General features: G+C 47.0%; 1 protein-coding gene across 1 annotated transcript; it reads left to right on the top strand.

The window, feature by feature from the left end:
• The first annotated feature begins 11761 nt into the window (after nt 1–11761).
• Nucleotides 11762–12753, top strand: LOC119316841 (ethylene-responsive transcription factor ERN1-like). Its single transcript, XM_037591229.1, has one exon. The coding sequence runs from the start codon at nt 11762–11764 to the stop codon at nt 12653–12655; it is 894 nt and encodes a 297-aa protein (XP_037447126.1). The 3' UTR covers nt 12656–12753.
• Nucleotides 12754–18921: the final 6168 nt, after the last annotated feature.

The raw sequence follows: 18921 nt of genomic DNA, 5'->3' as shown, positions 1-18921 counted from the left end.
GCTCAAATGAACTTGGATGAATAGTAAAACAAAAAACTAAATTCTTTTGTGGTAAACTTTGATAAATGTTCTAATAAGTGCTTGCAAATTTTCATCATGAGATCACATTCGTGGAAAGCGTGACAAAAAAATCAATGCTCCGAAAATGCTACTTTCGAAAGCATTTTCGAGCACTGTTTTTTTTTTTTGCCGCGTCTTCCACGAATGTGATCTGATGATGAAAAAACACTTAAAACATTTGTCAAATTTTATCACAAAAAAATTGGAAGCACTTATTTTTTTTTTTGATTTTACTGTTCATTTGAGCTCGAGCTCGTAAGGATACTTTCTCAATCCCTCCCTCTCCAAGCCTTCCAAGGAAAACTCCCCAGTGAAGTGAAAGCTACAAGCATGTGGAATCAAATGAGGCCACCGGCCGCTTGCTTGTAAATATTGTACTCCCTCGGTCTTATATAATATAAGATGTTATTAATTCAATATACACGTCTCATAATATAAGACATTATTATATTCAATATGTAAGTATGTTATATGTAATAACGCACTATATTAAGAGACGATGGGGTAGTTTTTAATCCAGTATGATCTCATGCCTAACAATGTGGATACGCCGCCATTCACGGCGGTACCCCTCCTTTTCTTTTTAAATCGACAGGTTGCCCAAGAAATTCTGAAATGGTCCATCACTGAACATGGGTGGCGTTAAGGATGGATGTTGCTTTTTCTTCTTTGGGTTAGTAGTTGATGTGATGGACGAAAAGTGAACATACAAGCGCATAGGTATATTCCTATACTTGCAACACAGATTAAGGTCACAACTTTCTGCAAAAAGTAAAATAAAAGAAAAGAAAGGCAGTTGAGTAGACTATGAAAGTGGCAAGGTACGAGGAGGCGTCAGCATGAGAATCGGATGCACGCACGCAGGAGGGAAAAAAATTAAAGAATAAAAATGGTACGAGCATGCAGCAAGCAAGGGACTATCATCACAGCTGAGTAAACGCATGGGGAGAAGGGAGGAGTACGTAATAACGTGAGAGAGTCAAACCCTCCTCATCGGTGACATGCTTAGCTACCGTGTGTATAAGCAGGCAGGTATAGTGTATAAGCAGGCAGGTAGATCATATACGTAATCAGAAAACCTAAGTACTTAATTCGAAAGTTGTCATCCAATAGAATAAAGCTCCGAGAAGATATTAGTAGCTGATAGCTAGCTGGGGTCAATCCATCGTGCTCAGCATTCTGGCGAGAAGTGTAAACAAACAACCTGCCAACCAACGAACCAACCAAGCTCATGTTGTTCATCAGTTTCCTCGATCTGCTTCCGCGAAACGGCACAGGTTGTTAGTTAGTGTACAGTTAGCATGCAGCACTAGTGCTTGCCTGCTTGGGATGTAGGAGTGGTAACCAACAGGAGAAGGAAGCGGGAATTGTTTTATGGACTGGGAGAGGCTACAGTTGAGCCCCGCGTCATATGATTGGCCGTTGTCTTTGATCAGTTGTTGCATCACATCACATCGGCAGATAATTCCAAGCGGCCGAAAGGCAGACGTCGCCATGTCGTTAGATTCAGCAACGGCACATACGTACGTATCCTCCTCGATCCTGAGTGCGCGCGCGCCCCACACAAATTGTGGAGAGTGTGCTAAAAAAAACAAATTGTGGAGAGCACGACCACAAAGCCTGTAGGGGCAGCAAGAAACAGTTTTTCCTCCTAGTGGGAGCGTCTATATACCGTCTTCAGCAAGCATGAAGCTCACCTCGCCCACAGGGAACACTAATATGCTGGCCGCGGGCACGGCCCATTAAACCGGCACATAATATTTTCTCTATTTCCCTTTTTTTCTTATTAAATCCTAGATTTTGTATACCTTGAGAACAATCATAAATATTTTTGAAAAGGAAAGTGCATTAGATGCTATAATTTTTTTCCATATATTGGTAAACAAAGTTTTTATATTTTTAAGTAAGAAACAAAAGGAAAATAAGTAGAAAAAGAACAAAGAAACTGAAAGGAAAACAAGAGAAAAACTACCACATTCATGATTTATTTATCCTTGGCGATGTATATTTTTCCTCCAGTTCTATTATTTGTTTGGTGAGAAATGGGACCCACGTACTGAGATACAAATGATGGAAAAGGGACCCGCCTACTGAGATAAATATGAAGCAAAGATGTCTCACATAGGTGTACCAGGTGAAACATTGTCTTTTCAAGGCACCATAACACAGTTAGTGGTGAAAAATGATTGGAGTGTCATACTAAGAACAAAAATTATAGTGAGTATCAAATAGAAATGAAATATTGTTCACAAATAGGAAACTCCGTTTAAGGAAACGCTAAATAAGGAATCCTCTCATGGAAGTACTACCGCAAGACAGAGTTTTTCTCTTAAGGAAGTGATCCACCAAACTTCTTTCTATATACCAAATCGCCCGTGGGCACCCTCTTGAGTCGACCAATTAGTGGTTCACACTCCAACTGCTTCTTTGTATTTTTTTAAAGGGGTTTTCTATATAATTATCGGTTCATTTTTTGAGGTACTGGTTTCCAATTTTTGATGGTACTTATTTTTTTCTTTTTTCAGTTCATTTTTTGCTTTCCCATTTTAAACTTATTTTTTATCTTTCCTATTTTCTCCCATATTTAGTTTTCCTTATTCAGTTATCCTTTTTATTATATATTTTCTGGTTTAACTATTTTTCACTTTTATGTTTGTATTCATTCCATTTTTAAAGAAATATAAACATTTTAATAGTGCAAGAGTTTTAAAAAACATATATAGATTTTTTGTGGTACTGCCTTTTGTGTGGTGCTTGATATTTTATTCTTATTTTTATTGTTTATTTTTATGTTCTAAATTTTTTGTGGAAAACTATAATAATTCCTTTTGTTTTCTCCATTTATTATTTCTTAATTTTTCACCTTTCTCTGTTTTTTCTTCATTTTTTTATACATTTTGCATTTTATTTTTACCTTTTTAATTGTAAACATTCAAGTATAAACAATTTTCTTTTTAGAAAATACGTTAAAGCGTGATTACCAATTGATGGTGCACAATCCTGTCAGTACCATCGGTAGGATAACTAGCTAGCGCGGTTGGTAGTCTTAGGTCAGGGGTCACACAGGGGTTTTACCCAGGTTTGGTCCTCCGGTGAGGAGTAATACCCTCCATACTGCTTGGTATTGTTATTCATGGCCGGTATACCTGATGCGAGGGATTACAATGGAGTGTATGAAGTGCCACTGGGAGTTTATTCTACGAGAGTAGATGGGAATAATAGCCCCGGGCCTGATACGTCCATTTTGCATAATGTTTTTCTATTCTCGTTTATATTGTTTTGAAGTTATATCTCATATTACTGAGTTTGCTAGTTGTTTAGGTCATTTTGCTGGAAACTACTAATTTTTTTTGCTGGAACCGATTTTGGGTTTGCTGCAACTCATTGGAGTTTTTTTTTGTTGAGATGTGTTTTTTCGCTCGAATCCGGTGGTGCAGGTCGACGGTGGTGGTGATCCAGAGGGGGCGAACCGTGCTATGGTGGGCAACATGAGTTGCTGGAACCGACGTTTGACAGATCTGCATCCGGCAGGTGGTGGTGCTGGAACGACGACGAGACGAGGAAGGCGTGCGATGACAGTGAATTGGAGCTGCGAAGAGAGGTGGCAAGCGGTGGAAATCCGGCGAGCGATGGAGATCTGGCGGGTCACATCGCTTGTCCATAGCGCTCGTGCCCGCTGTGCGTGCATGCATGATTTGCAGGGGAAAAAAAAGAAACGGCATGATAAGGACAAAAAGGGTCTCGAATCTAACGGTCAAGGGACTTTAATTGGACGTATAGGGTGCGACCGACCCGAATTTGAGTCGGCGTACCGGCGCCTATCAGTCGCCTAGAAAGAAACGGTGTGGTAGGAATGAAAAGGGTCTTAAATCTGACGGTCAATGGGCTTTAATCAGACGTACATGTGCGCCGGGCCCGAATTTGGGCTGGCGGGCCGGCGCCTATATATCGGCACGTTATGAACCAGATATATTGACAACACGTTCTGATTCAAAAAGTATAAAACTGACACGTACGGTAGTTTGACACGGTGGCTACGTCCAATGGTTTACCGCCTGTTTTCTTTCGGTTTGCTTTAGTGCGAATCACGTGATTTTCGGTCGCACCGCCCTTGACGCTAGATTCTGGTCCGTCTCTCTCTCTCGGTCTCTTCTCCCATCCCTCCACTTCCCGACGGAGAAGTTTTTTTTTTAACATCAGTATAGACACATGCGTTTATATACACGTCTATACACTCATCTCTATGAACGCACACACGCACACACTATCTCTATGAGCATCTTCGAAAGACTGAGCCGGCATATCATCTTAAAATTTATGAAGTCAACGTAGGCACCTTGACATCGACGGGAACGTCTCCTCCCACTGAATGCTCATCGCCAGAAATCCTGAAATAAATTCAGAAATAAATGCGAGCACCAGGATTTAAACTCTGATGGGTTGAAAATACCAGTCTCTCTTATCATCCAACCACAAGTTGATATATATCCCCTTCTGTGGGAGGACCGCATCCAATCGATCGCAGAGAAAACCGCCACCGCCCCTGTTTGTGAGCGAAACCCTAGCTAACTAACTTCCTCCCATGGCGACGGAGGAGGAGAACATGGAGACCAGATCGTGACGAGGAGCAGCAGAGCAGGGGCGGAGAAAGAGACCAAAAAGATCAGAAGAGCGAGAGCCACACCGTCCCGCTGACAAGATCGCACCAGTACCACCTAATGGTCTGTACCTGGTGGTGGAGCACCAGACCGAGAACAAGTGCGAGGTAATCAAGCCGCCGAGCCACGCCGGGGTACCCTTCGGCGCGCCGGGCATGTCCTTCGTCGCCGTGAATTCTTCGACGCACCGCGGCGACTGGATCGTCGGCGTCGGCGGCAAGAGAACCATCACCTACGACGCCAGCACGTCGGAGGTGATCCAGGGCCCGCCAGTCCTGTCTCCCAAGCACGAGCCCGTCCTGATCTCGCACGGGGGCATGCTCTACGGACTTCGTGCCATGGTTCGAGGTCATAAGCTTCGAGGATGGCATCCCCTCCATTAACCCCTACGCCACCGAGGAGTGCTTTGCCTACTGGGAGGAACTACCGCCACTGCCTTTCTTCCCCTGCAGACTCACCCCGGTCGAGTTCCGTAACCCGCCGGAGGTATGCGTCGGGTCCTACGCCGCCGTAGATGGACGCATCTTCCTCTCCCTGCAACAAGAGGAGGGCACCTACGTCTTCCATGTCGCCAAGAAAACATGGGAACTTGTCGACGGCAGTAACCTGCCTTTCATCGGGCAGCCAACACCCCTCTGCGATCGCATGTTTGCCGCCTGTACAAAAACCAAGAGCAACGATAATGTTGATGCAATCATGCTCTTCTCCCTCCCCATGAACGGTACCAAGTGGCTTCCCATCCGGGAGTTCCTCGTTGGGCCAATAGACCACATCTCAACAAGGCAGTTTCTGTGCCCCCTACCAAGTGGTCGAAGCTTCTGTTGGATCAACGTCGTGCACTCAGACTCGGCTGCCAGCACCCAACTCAACAGCAAGTTGAAGTCTGTGCTGGCTACATTTACCATTTTTCAGCTCAAGAATCTCGAGGCCAACGATGATTTCTCAGCATCAGTTACACTAGAGAAATTGGGGAAACCGGGGCAGCTGATACACACATTTTCTTGAGGGTGAGGGTAGTCCAGTGGCTCTGATTGCTGCACTCACTCAGGGGATGTTTGGTTCAGAGACTTTTTAGTCCTAGAGATAAGAAAAAGTCTCTAAAAAGTCTCTAGGAATCAAATGGGAGAGACTTTTTCTACAGGGACTAGAAAAAGACTCTACTGGAGAGTCTTTTTTGATTAGTCCCTGGGACTAGAAAAAGTCTTAGGACTTCTGAACCAAACACCCCCTCACAATGCAACAAGTGCTTGTGTTCTCTAAGTAACTTCTTTAATTATAATAAAGCTGATCTAGTATGTACTCCCTTCATCCTTAAAAGAGTGTACTTTCAACTTTGTTGAAAAGTCAAACTTTTTTATATTTGACCGCATTTTATAGTACAATAATGGACCAACATATGGCATCAAATAAGTAGCACTAGATTCATGATAAAATATATTTTTGTCATATACCTATTTGGTTTCACAAACATTGATATATTTTTGCACAAACTTGGTCAAAATTTGAGATAGTTTGACCCTTCAACAAAGTTGAAAGTACAATTTTTCAAGGACGCAGGGAGTATGTCATTTGTTTGTTTGCAGTTAACCCTCATTATTCGAGCCCAAACATAAATAAAATTAAATGAAACATTTACACTTATATCTTATATATTGAAGAACTTCTTTTGTTTGATACTTCTAGTTTATGTTTGGTGACAGAATATTTTTAAAACAAAAATATGTGAAAACCACAATATCATAACATGCAGCCATGAAATACCACAATATATAAACTGACCATGAGTACTCCCTTCGTCTAGGTGCATAAGTCATCTTACTCCCTCCTTCCATTTATATAAGGCCTAATGCATTTTTCAAGACCGTCTTTGACTATTAATAAGATTAATAGTACATGACATGCATAATATGAAAATTATATCATTGAAAGCTCCTTTCACATACGAATTTGACGGTATGCTTTGTGTAAGTTGCATGACATATATTATTGCTCTAATATTTTGTCAAAGTTAGCCTCGAGAAACGCATTAGGCCCTATATAGATGGAAGGAGGGAGTAGGTTGTGCACCGTGACCAAGACAAAGGGGAAAACGAGAGAATTTAATGCTTATTTGTTAATTAATTGCATTGCATGCAATGAACTGAGCACTGCATGTCGTGTGTGGTAGTCTCAAGTCATTGAAAGCATATACACGTCCCACATCTCTTATTGGTTGATTCCTTTACTTATGTCAAGAAACAAAAAACGAGGTGAGAATTAATGTATCACGCCTAAGTGTTCTGGGATTATTTTGTCTTTGTAAGGTGACTTATACACCTAGACAGAAGGAGTACTATAGTAATTTGCAGTTTTGGAAAAACCAAGGGCTTTTGGCAGCTTCAGTATTTAGTAGAGTATTTTTGAGTGATTGACAAAAAATACCATTTTAGAGGTTTGCGTCCCACAGAACTATCACTTAAAAAAGTGACCGAAAACTACTACCTCCGTCCGGGTATATTGGGCCTAAAGACCAAATCTCCCAGACCAAGGCACCTCGTAAGCAGTTTTTAGCTTTAAATCTGGCCAGTTAACTTGCTAGGATGATTAATCGCCTTGCCAATCCGCTAGCCTGCATGCATGCAGCCACAGCTCCCCACCGCATGCGTGTCCCATGCCCAATCAGGATGCAGCCTCTCCAATTAATACTATCGACAGATACGTAGGGAACAGCAACAGGCCTTAGAAAACCGGACAGCGCTTCGTTGCTCTACGGCCTTAAAATCCCGGACGGAGGTAGTACCAAAATTTTATAATTTTATGACTAAAAACTACCACTTTCAGATAAAGACCAGTTTAGACGATGTAAACGTGTTTATGACAGGCGAGGCCCACGTGTCAGCGTCAACCTCCTCCTTCTTCCTCCTCTCTGTGGCATTTTCCCAAACACCTTGTCTGCACCGGCGCGCCACCTCCGCCGCCGTCCACCGGGCTCAACAGGGAGGGCCCGGCGTCGAGCCCACGCGCAGCAGCTGAACCTGTCGCCCTCCACCGGGCTCAGCAGGGAGGGCCCGGCGTCGCGCCCCCACGCAGCCGCTTCCTCGCACCGGCCCCGACGTAGCCGCCCCTGCCGGATGCCGGCGTGGGACCGTGGAGTCGTAGAACCCCACCGGTGCGGCCTTGGCGGGCAGGCAGTCGGCCAGGTCGAGTGGCGCGTCGAGGAGGAGGGTGGTTCTGTCGTTGACGGGCGGGTAGTCGGCGGCCGTGTCGTGGGCGTAGACTGAGAGGCGGTGCGTGGGGGCGTCGTACTCGATCCGCACGGCGAGCTGGCTGGTGTCGGCGGGCGATGATCGGTTGGGCGTGATGGTGATGTTCAGGCCGACGCCCGGCGGCGGCCGCGGCCCGTACGAGCTCACCGAGCCGACCTCAACATTGGCGAGGCCGTTGGTGGCGTTCGGCATGGATGCAGCGAGCACGACCGAGTTGCTAGTGTTGCGGCGAGGACCGTACTTCTCGTTCCCGATGTTGACCGACGGGAAGCTGTCAAGGAGCACCACGAACGACGCGGCGTCAGAGTCGCCGCCGTCCACGTCCACAGTGAAGGTCGTGTTGAAGGACGCTCGCGCCCGACCTCGAGCCCTTCCCTACGTAACCGCACCCGCTAGGTTCCCGCCGACGAGCTTCCACGCGCGGGCGCTCGTCGTCCGCCTCTCCTGTGAAGTTGACTTTGACGCCACGTCGCGCTGAGTCCGCTGACAGATGGCCCCGCCTGTCATAAACACGTTTAAATAGTTTAAATTGGTCATTATCTGAAAGTGGTAGTTTTAGTCATAAAATTAGAAAATTTTGGTAGTTTTCGGTCACTTTTTTTAAAGTGGTAGTTCTGTGGGACGCAAACCCCTAAAATGGTAGTTTTTTTGTCAATCACTCAATATTTTGTTGTTGTTGTTGTTGTTGTTGTTGTTTTTGTTGTTGTTGTTGTTGTTTGGCTTAGATTGTGTGTTAACACATGAGAGAGAAAAACACAAGTTTCACAAATTCATGGTTACATATTTTGTACTCGTTTATTTGAACACCTTTGTGGATAAAGCAGCTTATGAGCGTGTCCGCGCGCATAATCCGGCACCCCCAAAATTGCAGCGCAGCAGGCTGCGCGCACACCCATGCGCCAAAACTTTTTGTGCACGCTCTATTTTACAGCGTCTGCAGGGGTGCTGTTTTCTGTCTCCGGAGCACAAAAATGATTGTTTTTACTGTCTGAGGAATTTTTGAGCCCCTGTTGGAGATGCTCTTAGCATGCCAACGACCTTTAGCAGCGACTCAGCCTAGCTTTGCCATGTAGTCTTAGAGCATCTCCAGCCGCGCCCCCAACAGGCCTTCCCCAGGCGTTTTTGCCGTGCCGGCGCCAAAAAAAGGGCCCAGTCGCGCCCCCAGAAGACCGTTTTTCGCCGGCTCGGGCCAAAACTGGTGCCGGCGGACCCAGGCCGAACCCGACGCCCTGGGGGGTGCTTGGGGAGCCGGCACAAGCGAAAAAGGCGCGTGGGTCCGCCCTGGCGGCGACCCGAGGGCCTTTTCCCGTCGTTTCTTGACGCTTTTCCCTCGCATCCCTCCCGCTTGCTCGCCTTCCTCCCACCATTTCCTCCCTTCCTCCCGCCAAACCCTCCTCCCGCCCGCCTTCGAGTCGCCGCCATGCCGCCGAAGAAGTACGCCATGCCGCACGCGGCGGCAATCACGACTGGCACCGTGGCCCAGCCGAAGCAGAGGAAGCCGAGGGGCGCCGCCATTGAAGCCACCGGGCATGTCGAACGCCGAGTGGAGGGTGGAAGTTCAGCGACGCGACGCAGTCACCGCCAATCGGCGGAACAGGGCCATCGCCAAGAAGGCCCGCGACAAAGCGGCGCTCGCGGCGGCGTCCTCCTCATCGGTCGACCACGCGGGGATGATGAACCCACCCGTCGTCAGCCACGCCCAGTACGCGCCCTGGGGACAGCAAGGCGTCGGATCTCCATGGGGATCGTCGTCGCCCATGGCTTTTCTGATGGGCGGTGCGGACATGCTCCAGAGCAACGACGAGCAGCTCAGGGCGTGGTACATGGCGGAGCGCGGCCTCATCCTGAACCAGATGCCGACGGCAACGGCGACGATGCCAGCTCCCGCGCCCACGGCCACACGGACGCCAAGCCCGAACGACGCCTCTACATCGCCGCCCAGCAGTACCGAAGCCACGCCGACACAGCCCAGCACCGAAGCAGCTCCGACACCGCCGAGCCCGCGCACGCCGACTCCGCCAACGCCTGGAGCCGACCCCGCCGAGTGATTCGTTGCGCACGCGAACTTGCGGCGTGCGGCGCTCTGTTTTTGTAACGCCAGACTACGTTCGATCGCCGGATTTGTGGCGTCTTTTATGAGCGGGAACGACCTAGTTCAAATTTCCCGCATCTTGGGGCCGGCGCTTGGGGGCGTGACTGGGAGCTAGGTCGCCCCCAGGGGCCGAACTAGCGCCGGCACACCCCCATGCCGCTCTATTTAGGCGCCCTGGGGGGCCGAACGGCTGGAGATGCCCTTAGTGTCTTGATTGGGGTGGGAAGGTGGAGGTGTCATTCCAATGTAGGAATAGTGTCCTCTCCTATTCTCATTTTGTCGGTGCGCTTAGCGTCGGTGGAGGTGTGTCTCCAGTGGATCTTCATGATTTTAGTCTTTCGTGGATTCGTCCGGATTTGGTTGGTGCGCGTGGTCTTGGGAGTCTTTACTATGCATACCGCAGCCGCCTCCATCTTCCGGTCTACCTTGACAACTTTTTTGTCGCTGCTTCTACAAGTTTTCGGATTTAAACAAGTTTGCTCCGTTGCATCAAAGGCTGAGAGGCGGATACGAGCTTTGCTCACGACGCGACGCCGGTGGATGCAGAAGGAAGAAGAATTTGACATCCCAAAAAATTGGGTGTATTTCTCATTTTCTAACAATGATATATTTTCTACAATGATATTTAACAAGACTGATATTGGGTGTGGCTAGGTCTCAGTCGACTGAAATTTAACCAAGCCTTAGTCAAATAACATGACATGTCCCCGCAAAAAATAATAATAAGATGACATGTAAAAAAGAAAAAAAGAAAAAACTGATTTTTTTACACATATCTCAATGTAAGATCTGACAAATATAGCATGTACTGAGACATAACTGAGATATGCCAAGACTGATATTTCTAAGGGTCTATGCTACTTAATATATGGTGTTTGACCTTCCTAAAAGAAAAGTTTAAACATGGTTTTTGTTTCCCTTATGCGTGCCATGTTGCAGACGAAGAGAACGCCGGCTAGGTCATAGGTCTACCGGCCGAGTGGTTTACCATTTGAAATGCACGGACGAAGAACCACTAACGAAGCGGGCAGATGCATGTTGAATTTTGTATATACATGACAATGACCAGCCAAATTCATATTTGAGCACGGCGAAGACTGCAACTGATTGCAACTGCCAATCATCAACACACCTGACAAATGGCGTCCCCAAAAGAAGCATCAATAAACAAAACTCGTTGGTCATCACTACTCAGAAGTAGTGCGCGGGCTCTAACACACAAGAAATAATGAATCAATTCGACGGAAAACGTGACCCCCTCCCTCCCTCCCTCCTCCTCCTCGTCACATCTTCTTCTTCATCCGCCCCACGTCGCTCGTCGTCCTTAATAATCCGTCGGTCGCCCCTTCCTCGGCGAGGACATGGCGCGCGATCGAAGCCCGGATGGACACGTAGCGCGCGTCGCCCGGCCTGAAAACAAAGGGCGCTGTCGTCAACCTGGGGAGAGGACAAACATGCCAGCCACGACGTACGACCACATCAAACATCGAGATAACCTACGGGATTTGCCGTCTAGCGCCCCTAGAAAACTCAGCCTCCCGCTACCCCACTAACAAAGATCTCGCCATTACAGACATGCGCGCCATGACAAGCCCTCCACGACCTCGCCCCAGCGCCTCCCCTCCCTTAAATTCATGCACAGCCTCCTCCACCCAAAGTTCAGACCAGACTACACCAGCTCGAGAGAGAGATAATTATATTAATCAATGGAGCTCCAGTTCCAGCAGCAGCAGCAGCAGCAGCAGCAATGCCAGTACGAGGCGGCGGTGGGCAAGGCGGCGGCGGCGGCGGCGAAGGGGAGGGGTAGCAGCAAGTGCAAGTTCGTCGGGGTGAGACAGCGGCCGTCGGGGAGGTGGGTGGCGGAGATCAAGGACACCACGCACAAGATACGGGTGTGGCTCGGCACCTTCGAGACCGCCGAGGAGGCCGCGCGCGCCTACGACGAGGCCGCATGCCTCCTCCGGGGCTCCAACACGCGGACCAACTTCGCCACCGCCGCCCCCGCCGCCGCCTCCTCGCCGCCGGACTCGCCGCTGGCGTCCAGGATCCGCACCCTGCTCACCCACAAGAAGCTCAAGAAGAGCGCCTCGCCACCGCCGCCGCGGGCGCCGTCCCAGCAGCCCGCTGTTACCATCAGACTCGCCACGGCAGCTAGTAATGGCAGCGCCGGTAACAACACCAGCAGCACCAGCTCGACCATCAGCTTCGCCATGAGCGCCAGTGGAGCCGCCGCCCACCACACCCCGACTCCCACCAGCCTCTCTAACCACATGACTTACCACCAGTGGATCAGCCACGGCAGCGAACAGCTCCATCAACACCTCGAGCATCAGCCATGGCCTGCAACGCTGAGCCCCGCCGTCCCGACGCTCGCCGCCCGACGCAACGTGGCCGAGTGCCGGGTGATCGCGGACGGGGCGAGGCCGGAGAAGCAAGATCAAGACTCCGCGTCGCCCGGCGCCGCCATGAGCGGGGTCGTCCAGCAGGAGCAGGACGACGGGTTCGACATCGGGAACGACCCCTGCGACTCGCTGTGGGATCTGCCGCCGATCTGTCAGCTGTCCTGCCTGGCAGGTCTCTCATCATGTACTAGAGGTTGAAGGTTTCGCCGGCGGCGAGATCATCTTGAGGAGGTTTCTCGCTCGGTTTAGGGTACATTTTCTGCCATCGGGAGCCAATTCCATACAGAAAGATTGTATGAGGAATGATGGCCAAGCAAGCAGAGTAATGTGACAGCGGATGTCAGAGATGAGATGAGTGGATTTTGAAGTGTTCATCTTTTTTTCCTAAGAGAAATTTATCTTGTGCCGTAGAGGTGTATCACCCTCGTGCACACCAATAATAATGTAATTCTTGTGGTGGGTAATACTGGGATTTATAGTAGTATAGTTACGGTACGGGGATGCGGCTAGAGACTTGGTTAAGTCACAATCGAATGACGTTAGTATGTTTCTTTTTTCTTTTACATATCTCTTTTTATCAACTTTTCGTACTTTTTTTTCTCTTGATTTATGTTTTAACATGATTCTTTTTCAATCGAGGTTACAAATAAGTGAAATGTGTTAATGTAATTCAGCACGTCGGCGGTTGTCACGCCGGATACCAGGCCTAGGCAAGAGAGCTGCTGCGTGCCTATACATCAGGTGGCCTATAGTCATGCAAGGTGAGATTAAGCAGACATAAATCAAGGGATCATAAAAGCTTATATGTTTACTTTATGAATTTCTTTGCATCTACAATAGCTGAATAAACACATTATATTCACTAGTCGCTTCCCACCCACTAGTCAAGCCTATTATTGGAAGTCTTGCGCATTCTTATGCAAGTCGATGACTACATAAGAAAATAGAGGAAGTAAGGGTGAGTATGAGAAATCATACTTAGCAAGCGGATACTTCACTATTTAATAAGATGGTATGATGGTGTATCATTAGATGAACTGGATTTAAAGGATAAAGAAGATAATAATTGGTAGTGTTGAATTCAACAAAAATGAAAACAAAAGGAACAATAAAAACAGATTCAATAGAAATGGGCAAGGAAATTATTGGCGTCACACATGACCATCAAGCTTCCCAAACCAGGAGTCATAGCTAGGGGTGAAATTCCACACTTTTACACTCTTAAGCTGAAGGGGGTACCCCAACATCGTCGACAACCTCTGCCTAAACGACATGGACGGGTTCCAGAAGAGTAGAGTCTTTTGGTACCCTGAGGTACGCCAACTTGACTTGCTAGTATTGGTCGCTCCTAGGATCCATCACCGCTACCGGTTCGAAACAAGTGTCGTCCTATTGAAGAACTCAAACAGTACAATAATTGAACTGTGACTGGTACGATATGTTTGCGGTCGTGATACCAATGTAATAAAGCGAGATGACTAAGCAGATTAATGACGAATCTTAGAACTATATCTGAAATGATATGCTCATAACTCTGCTCCAATTCTCTCTCTCTCTCTCTCTCTCTTCCTCTCTCTCTCAAATAACACATGGATCAACAGGATATCAATAATGATCAAGGTGCACTCGCATAATCAACGAGAAATGAATAAAGTAGCTGAAAGTTAGCAAAATAAGGGTAACTCCAACACGGATCATCAAACCACGCGCAAATTTCCGGACTGAACAGTGTCTAGACATATTTTTGTCATCCAACGGCGGCACCAAAATTGTTCGTACCAGCCTGGACTGCAGAGATTTGTGAGCAAAGTTGCTTCGCTCCAAAATCACTTTGTTCCGCAATCCCAGCAAAATCGCTTCGCTCCGTTTCCACTGCATGTCTCATCCCCTCCCCTTCCCGTCCCATCCCCTCCTCTCCACCATGGCTAGATCGGACATCCAATCCGGCAGTGCCATCCGGCGACGAGTCTGATCCCATCGACTAAGACGGGCTCTTCAAGGAGGAGGACTCTGACAGCGAGGCACCAAACAACAAAGAGCTCACGCTCTGCAATGCCCTTTAGCGGTCGCAGATGGACAAGGGCAGGAGCTTGAGCTTTGCGTCGTCCCTGGTAGCTCGGCGACGCAACACAAGTTTGACTGCGCTAACCCGCCGTTGCAGACCCGTCGCTGGCCATGCCCCTCGCCTACCCCTCTAGCCCTAGCTCCTCTCGGGCAGCACTGGGTTCTCGTTGTTGCGCCGAGCCAGCAGTCGAGACTCCGGAATCGAAAGCAAAAGTCGCACGCCGTGAGAGGCAGCGGGCCGCACAGAGGGCGGCAGAGGTCAGTTCCTCTCGGACAGGTGCGTGAGGTCTTATCGCACCTATGCAATGTCCACACTGGTCGATCTGAAGGAGCAGCTTCTGCACGAGGTCCTTCGCCGGTCGCTGATCACCGCAGAGACGGACGTGAGGTGCCTCCGTCACAAGAACACGAAGGCGCTCCGGCTCGGCATCGAAGAGTCCGAGTGCGCCGCAAAAGGAGAAGGCGAAGCGGCCAGCCTAGCGAAGGATGAGGCCCGCGCCGCCCGTTGTTTTACGGGCATCATTCCGTTGACGTCCGACAATGGCACGACTAGCACTACCACCGACAACGCCTATGTGGAGAACTATTATTGCCGTTGCTCTGGTGACCGCAAGGGGAAGGGCCGGCAAGGAAATGGTGATGTCCGGCGTACCTCTCCCTTTATCTAGCTGTCTGGTTTATTTAATGTATCTACTTTATTTGTCGCGTGATGAACTTGCACTGTTCGGTTCAATTGTGCTCGCATTATTATGCTACATATGAATGTTGATACACGTAGTTGCATGGATTGTATAGATTTGTAGGGCAAATATTTGAGGAGCACGATGACCGGTTGTTGTCTATGGACGCATAGAGTGTCACATTTGGCAATCGTGGCTGCAGATGCTTCATGAGAACGTAGGACAGGTTTGCGGCACTGGTTTAGTTTTTTTGCAGCAATAATAAAGTTGTTATTTATATTTCCCTACATCATGATGAATGTTTATTATTCATGCTAGAATTGTATTAACCAGAAACTTGATACATGTGTGGATACATAGACAAAACACAGTGTCCCTAGTATGCCTCTACTAGACTAGCTCGTTAATCAAAGATGGTTAAGTTTCCTAACCATAGACATGTGCTGTTATTTGATGAACTAGATCACATCATTAGGAGAATGATGTGATGAACAAGACCCATCTGTTAGCTTAGCATAATGATCGTTAAGTTTTATCGATATTGCTTTCTTCATGACTTATACATGTTCCTTTGACTACGAGATTATGCAACTCCCGGATACCGGAGGAATACCTTGTGTGATATCAAATGTCACAACGTAACTGGGTGATTGTAAAGATGCTCTACATGTATATCTGAAGGTGTTTATTGTGTTCGCATAGATCGAGATTAAGATTTATCGTATCGGAGAGGTGTCTACGTGCCCTCTCGGTAATACACATCAGGATAAGCCTTGCAAGCAATGTGACTAATGAGTTAGTTGCGGGATGATGCATTACGGAACGAGTAAAGAGACTTGCCGGTAACGAGATTGAACTAGGTATGAAGATACCGACGATCGAATCTCGGGCAAGTAACATACCGATGACAACGGGAATAACATATGTTGTCATTGCGGTAGGACCGATAAAGATCTTCGTAGAATATGTAGGAACCAATATGAGCATTCAGGTTCCGCTATTGGTTATTGACCGGAGAGGTGTCTCGGTCATGTCTACATAGTTCTCAAACCCGTAGGGTCCGCACGCTTAACGTTCGATGATGATATTATATTATATGAGTTATGTGATTTGGTGACCGAATATTGTTTGGAGTCCCGGATGAGACCACAAGGGAAAGGGGCTGGCGAGGAAATGGTGATGTCCGACGACCCTCTACCTTTATCTAGTTTATTTAATGTATCTAGTTTATCTGTCCGGTGATGAACTTGCTCTTTTGGGTTCAATTGTACAATAACTTGCTCTTTGGGGTTCGGATTGTGCTATACGGAGTATTATGTAGTATGTTGGTCTACGTTGTTGTGTCATCTAGGTAGTTGCACGAATTGCATGGGTCTGGGAGGGCCGACCTTTGAGGAGCACGGCCACGAACACGGAGAAATAGGAGGTGATCGGTCGCTGCCCGCGTCCGCGGATGCATAAAGTGTCACTGGAGAAATAGAAACTGGATGCATAAAGTGTTACCGATTTCCTCGCGATCTCCTTCCATGGAACAGCGGGCTGGATAAAAGGCAGACGTCGCCACTGTCATCGCCGGACCCAGCACACAAGAGAAGCCTCCTCGATCCAGAGCGAGCGTGCATGCTGGCCATGAAGAAATCGTTGCGTAGGTGGCTACTAGCACCTATGTCCGTGTGTTGCAACGGAAAAATTAATGTTTTGCACAAACATAATGTCTCACAACATCGGATTCATTATGAAGAATATATTGTAATGCAATATCGTCCTTCTACAAAATGAACATAAAAAAATACATCACAATTTAGTCGTGTTCATATTTTCTTTGCGGGACATAATGTCTCACTGATTTCATTTAAATACAATCCTTTTTAATGGCATTTAAGTATGATCCTTTCATTAATTACCATGAAGTCCTCATCCATTTTAGTCGGGAATCAAATCCTTCCTTTTCTAATTTAGTAGCCCTAACACATTAAGGCCTATAGATCATTCCTTTTAATTATCCTACCATTTTACCTCAAATCCTTCATGTAGAATTTATTAATACCACAATCTTTCTAATAGTTATTCCACCGATTTACCCATAATCCTTTCTTTAATTAGCCACATTCGTTTAAATATTATATTTAAGCCCACAATCCTTCCTTTATTAGCTCATTCGCTTAATTAGCTCACCCTAAACATGAGCCTTGGACCTCACCCTTCTCCATCTACAGGAACGAAGGGCGATTTGTGCGAACCCCGGGCTCTCCACCTCGCCGTTGCCGAATCGGCGGCTCCCTCGGCCTCCGCCAGACGCTCCGGCGGCGGGAGGACGGGGGAGGCCCGATTTGCAGCGTGTACATAGTGTAGGAGTGCCTAGGGAGCCAACCGGTGGCGTCGTGGAGGCGACGGTGTGACTGGATCGGCTTTTTGTAGGTGTTTGTCTCCCCTTCGACGGCGAAGTTCCAGTGGAGCTCCGCGGTGGACCAGCTCCTTTCTTCGTGCTCGCTGCTCGGTGGAGAGGCCGTGCACGGCTCCCCCATGCCGGAGATTGAGGGATGGCGATTCCGGCGATTGAAGATCTGGAGAAGGAAGGCGATGTTTAGCGGTGCGACGACAACGACGGCCATGGGTGTAGGTCCTCAGGGACCGTTGATCGGAGACTTCCCGTTTCGCCCAGGGGCTGCTTCGATCCAAGGCGTCAACGAGCAGCGGCGAACGGCGCGTCACCGGCTTGTCTACGGCGCCGGCGTAGTCAGGTTGCAGAGGGGCTTGGTTGTAATTTTCTTTTCTGTGTGGACCTTTCAGTAATTTGGCCGTTTTAATATTAACTCATTTTCTCGCAAAAAAATAAATAAAAATGATGACTGCCATTCATATATTTAGAGTGAGTTGGGATTAGTAAATATGAAAGGTGCAAAAGTCTTTGGTTGTTACATCTAAAAGATCGACAGGAGGTCTTGTGTTCAATTCCTACAATGTTGATTTTTTTGACCTAATTATTTTTCATGGTCTCTCTATGAAAGCCCATAAAAGGCCCATCAACATACAAGTAACTCGCCCAGATCGCTTAACGTGTGTAAACCAAATGTAAAGAACTAAACCAAACCAAGAATATCTATTCCCTTTAATAGTAGGTATAGATATAGATATAGATATAGATATAGATGTGCCTCCCTCTGCGAGCCTTACAGGAACGGCTCGCTGATGTCATGCACATTTTTTTTCTTCACATTTCTATTTTTTTACTTTCGTTCATATTTCGAAATATTTTAAATATAAATATACAACACTTCACATAAAATTTTGAAAATGACAGTATTGCATCTGAAAAATGTTAAATGTGTATAGAAAAATGTTCCTGTTGTATATGAAAAATGTATGACTATGAATGTAAAACATAGAAAATGTTAGTTATGTATACCAGTTGGCATATGTACATAAAATGTTGCAACAATTATAAAATATTGCACATTTCAAAATAAATTTATGTGACATTTCTTTAAATACAAATGCAAAAAATCGTGTAATTCAACAAATATGTTTTGAACATTAAAAAATTTATGTTACATTTAAAAAATATTCAAAAAGTTTCAAAAAAAGTGTTCGTGACAATCTCAAAAAATGTTTGTACAATGTACAAAAATGTTGGCATAGTTCAAAAAATGGGTTTTATCGTTCAAAAAACTGTTTAACATGTATTTGCAAATATTAAACGTGTATAAAAAATGTTTTACA

Source organism: Triticum dicoccoides, chromosome 6A, assembly GCF_002162155.2.
Source record: "Triticum dicoccoides isolate Atlit2015 ecotype Zavitan chromosome 6A, WEW_v2.0, whole genome shotgun sequence".
Taxonomy (NCBI): domain Eukaryota; kingdom Viridiplantae; phylum Streptophyta; class Magnoliopsida; order Poales; family Poaceae; genus Triticum; species Triticum dicoccoides.
Note: the sequence above shows the minus strand (reverse complement) of the source record. Positions and strands in the feature narration are given on the sequence as shown.